Source organism: Trypanosoma equiperdum (assembly GCF_001457755.1).
Source record: "Trypanosoma equiperdum strain OVI genome assembly, contig: ctg_231, whole genome shotgun sequence".
Classification (NCBI taxonomy): domain Eukaryota; phylum Euglenozoa; class Kinetoplastea; order Trypanosomatida; family Trypanosomatidae; genus Trypanosoma; species Trypanosoma equiperdum.
The window spans coordinates 1-1,624 of record NW_027124123.1 but is presented as its reverse complement, the minus strand read 5'-3'; the positions used below and the strand labels follow the sequence as shown (position 1 = coordinate 1,624).

At 51.9% G+C, this 1,624-nt stretch overlaps 1 pseudogene across 1 annotated transcript in view; it reads left to right on the top strand.

Moving 5' to 3' along the window:
- The window catches only part of TEOVI_000074500:pseudogene, a 599-nt pseudogene extending 212 nt beyond the window's left edge, over positions 1 to 387 (top strand). The window contains exon 2 of the mRNA in view: positions 4 to 387. Coding sequence covers positions 4 to 387 — 384 coding nt within the window. The remainder of the gene's footprint in view (positions 1 to 3) is intronic.
- Positions 388 to 1,624: the final 1,237 nt, after the last annotated feature.

The following is a 1,624-nucleotide window of genomic DNA, read 5'->3' as shown; positions in this document are numbered from 1 at the left end:
CCCCCCCCCCCCCCTCAAGCAACTTCCGCCGTTCCGGGGAGATGCGAAACGGGCAACACCGCGGAAGGGGGTTTGTCTTTTCACAAGAAAAAGCCGAGCGTCTCCGCCACGAATTTCTTAAGCAAGGCGGCTCAAGCACGAACAGAGGCGGCAACAACCGGGCCTGACGCTAGCGCCTTTCGTGTTGTTGGCAAACCGGTCACAGGCCTTTCTTACACCGACTTGGCGGGGCGCATCTCGAACCGCTACATCACTAACTTGACGACCCTTGTGGGGCATGGGTTGGTGAAAGTCGAAAGTTTCAAAGCTGGGGGAACTGAGGTAGGAACACCCTTTAATAAATCCGGCGAAAGTGTTAGCGCCTTACTTTATTTAAGGCACTCCTGATTTAAGCAAAGTTCTAAGAAGAAAAAAATACATGAATTTTTTCTGAAAAAAACATGGATTAGGGAAAGGTCATGAAGAAATTTTTTATTTCGGTGGGCAAGAAGGATTGCAGGGACGTTTTGAAAGGATGCTCCCCAAGCCTTCTCTGCTGCACCCCCCTTTCCCAAACCCCAACGCGTGCTTCTCTTTCGCGCCGGAACTCGGAGCAGGGAAAGGCTTTCATTGAAAATAAGCGGTTAGAGTTCTCCCAGAGCCACACCACACGTCAAAGTGGGCCGTGTTTCCCCTTTCTCCTCTAAAAAGAAACAAAACGGTGCCAAAACCATTCAAAAGGTTTTCTCTGCACACCTTCTTGACTTCGAAAAAAGGGTGCGACGGCGCCACTCTCCACTTGCCGAACCCGTCGTCCCTCATACAAGTCCCCCGTGTCCCTCCGATGACGCTCGAATGAATTAAGCTGCTGCAGCGGATTTCTTTGAGGAACTAACCCTCAGGGCCACCGAAATGCAAAAAAAAAAAGAGGGAGCATTAGAAACAGCTTTGTCGCTGCCACCCCTTATAAAACTGCACCTCCACCCACAAGAGCTTTTGGCGGAAGCCCGTCCCCCCGAAAAGCTCAACGCTTTCCCGCCTGCATAATGATAATAAAAAAAAAAGCGCACCCCCAAGCCGAGGCGACTTTCAATCGCCCCGCCGCAAAGAGCATTCTAAAAAGCATAAAGAAAAAAAAACTAAAACAGTAGCGCAACCACCGTCCACCTGGTTAAAATAACTTCCAAAGTTTACTTCAAAAAAAAAAGGGAGACGCACCTTCCAAAGTTAAGGATCAAGCGCCCCCCACCGCGCCGCCACGACCGTTGGCCCTAACGACCGCGCTTCCCGGCATCACCGTCCTTACCGGACGCCCGATCCCCGCCTGCCATCCACACAAGCGCCCGATTCACTTGCCTCCGGGCAGCTGTCGGATTTTCTGTCCCACAAAACGCGTGTGAGCAGTGAACTCGCCGGAAAAACTGCTCAACCGACACCAGGCAGTCCCGTTTCCCTTCCATGTTTCGCCCTTTCCGAACCTTTTCTCTCACCTCAAAAAAGGGGGGAAAATAAGGTTACGCAGGAACACAAGCAACGCATAACAATCACATCCGAATTCGCCCAGCACCAAACACCGCCCACATAAAAGACTTCACAACCCCCCGCCCATTTCCCCACCGCCCTGGGCCACCCTGACAAATCAGGC